This window comes from Borostomias antarcticus (assembly GCF_949987555.1).
Source record: "Borostomias antarcticus genome assembly, chromosome: 1".
Taxonomy (NCBI): Eukaryota; Metazoa; Chordata; class Actinopteri; order Stomiiformes; family Stomiidae; genus Borostomias; species Borostomias antarcticus.
In genome coordinates, this window is record NC_140234.1 from 42,418,820 (window position 1) to 42,421,381 (window position 2,562).

The 2,562-nt window shown below is 49.8% G+C and overlaps 1 protein-coding gene across 1 annotated transcript; it reads right to left on the minus strand.

Annotated features, from left to right (window-relative positions):
- Nucleotides 1-1,159: 1,159 nt before the first annotated feature.
- Nucleotides 1,160-2,174, minus strand: sst1.2 (somatostatin 1, tandem duplicate 2; the record flags this gene model as incomplete). Its single annotated transcript, XM_084440018.1, has 2 exons — nt 1,160-1,375; nt 2,028-2,174. The coding sequence occupies 2 exons, from the start codon at nt 2,172-2,174 to the stop codon at nt 1,160-1,162; spliced, it is 363 nt and encodes a 120-aa protein (XP_084296144.1).
- Nucleotides 2,175-2,562: the final 388 nt, after the last annotated feature.

The following is a 2,562-nucleotide window of genomic DNA, read 5'->3' on the forward strand; positions in this document are numbered from 1 at the left end:
CCAACTGAGCTACAGCCGCCTCTGTAGCTAGATACAGAGATTTATTGTGCGTGTGTGAGAGAGAGAGAGAGAGAGAGAGAGAGAGAGAGAGAGAGAGAGAGAGAGAGAGAGAGAGAGAGAGAGAGAGAGAGAGAGAGAGAGAATAAACAGTGTCTGTCCTCTCTCTTTGACACACAGACGTGTGCAGAACACAGCGGGAAGACATTTTAATGCTTGATAACGTTGGATAATCAAACACCCCGCTCCCCCGTATGCATCCAAATATTTGCACTGTGAATCATAATTAAATAACAATCACTGCTGACTAAATGTCTTTTCCATATTGTCGATCGGGAAAGCCACAGGAGAGGAAGTTCACTAAAGGTGTTTGTGTTTTCACAGCCAATAACCTTGTAATGAAAAACCCATCAAGCGGCCCATTAGTCCTCGCTTGGAGCCACTTAATCAGCCCTTGTGCACGCGTGGGGCCTGTGTCTGTGCGCAAGAGCATCTCACTTGCACGCGGGTGCCTTCTCCTAATGCCGTATGCCGCAGTGGCTTCCTCCATTAGGACAGAGAACAGATTGTTTTTCCCTCTCCTCAGTGTTACTCTTAATCGCGCCATTACACAGTGTCTCTGGGTGTTAAACAGGGGCGGAAGTCTCCCTTGGGAGACACTAATTAGATATAATCATGGTAATGTACCAGGCTCTTAGCTTGGCTGTGGACCTTCCTACCCGGATACTGGGTATTCTACAGTAATGAATAGAGCTGTGTGTGTGTGTGTGTGTTGGAGAGAGAGAGAGAGGAGGGAGAGAGAGAGAAGGACTTGAGAGAGGGAGAGAAAGACAGAAAATAGGGTAAAAGTGAGATAACTCCAGTCTTTGAGGGATGTTCAATATTCATGAGTGTCACTGCTTAATGAATGAAAACACGTCAATGTGTGGCACATTTATCTGTTTCAGATTAAATAAATAAACAGCAGCTCTCTAAGTAACAAAGAACTTCAATGACATTCAGTGATTTTCTCTTTAATTCATAAATTAGACAGGTACATTCTCTTGATTTCATGATAACAGGTAACTTGATTGTTTTGCACTAGTCAGGCGTAGGTCAAGGGGTCAAGGGTGTTGGTGTCGCGGAGTGCTTGGCAGCATGATGTCCCGGGGTGGGCGGGGCCTTAGCAGGATGTAAAGCCCTTCCAGTAGAAGTTCTTGCAGCCGGCCTTGCGCTCGCGTGGGGGCAGGTTGGGGTTCTCTACGGAACGTTCCAGCTCCACGTGGAGGTCCTCTTTGGCCCCTGTGCTGGAAACCTCACTTTCCTGCTGAGCCTCGGCCTCGGGCTCGGGCAGGGACAGCTGGGACAGAATGTCCTCCACCGCTCGCTTACTCCAGTCCTGCTGGTAGACAAGAGACACATGATCACCACAATCTCACACCACACTGTTCATATCCGCGCCTCATCATCTGTGGAGGGAATGGGAGTCTACCGGTAGCAAGCTCAGAAAGACAAACGATGAAATGGATGGATTACACTAGCTGTGAATTGAATGACACTTAAGGTGCTAAAAAGTGGCATTTAGACAAGTGTGATGTTGGTCAGAGGAGAGACCCTGATTTCTGTCAATCCAGCTCCCTCAGTTTCTTCTCTTTGTTCACAGTCCGGTGACGTGATGTGTGTGAAACGCTGAACTATACACAGCAGTTCTCCCACATTCATCTCCAGTATTGTACTGCCTCTGTAGCTACTCAGGTCCACTGTAACACTGTACATCCGACTATACTGTAAGTCCACACAAGAATGTGTGTTGGCTTTGATGATAAAACTTGTGTGGTTTGTGTCCCTGTGTCTCAGAATTATTATTTTTTTGAGGCTGCAATTTACCTAAATCCAGTTGTGAGTGTGTGTGTATGTGAGTGTGTGTGTGTGTGTGACACCACAGGATGGGTTTGTAGTGACATGCATTATACTGACTAAGCATGGTAGTGTATGATAAAGCTAGCAGAGCAGTCTACGGCGGTATGGCTGTGTGCCCCGGTTCTGCTCACCTGCACGGCTCCCCCGGCAGCACGGGCCCTCTGGAGCAGTCTGCGGTGGCGGAGGTCCAGGTCGGGCTGGGAGGCGGCACTGCTGCTGCACAAGACCAGCGCCAGGCCCAGCAGGGCCAAGGCACAGTGGATCTGGCAGAACTTCATCACAACGCAACTTGACTGGGCGCCGGGCAGGGTCGGAACACGGGCTGAGCGGAGCTGGACTGTGCCGGGGCGAGCTGGAGCGAGGTGAGGTGCAGATGAGGGGGTCTGGTTCTGGAGATCCGTGACCCACAGTGAGCTCTTTTTAAAGCTCCACTCGGCTCGTCACCGAACTCCCCTGGGTGACAGGTGGCCTGTCGGGAGCGCTGGGCCGCCTCCGCAGCCCAGCGATGATGGAATGCCGTGTCATAATCCACCGAGTCACTCACAGCTTCTCTTTGTTCTGCTATTAACACACAAAGGTGACTCCTGGAGACTTACTGATTTTAAATGGAGGGCCACAATGAAAAAATTAACCAGTATGGATTCAGCACTCCCCGCTAATCTAAGT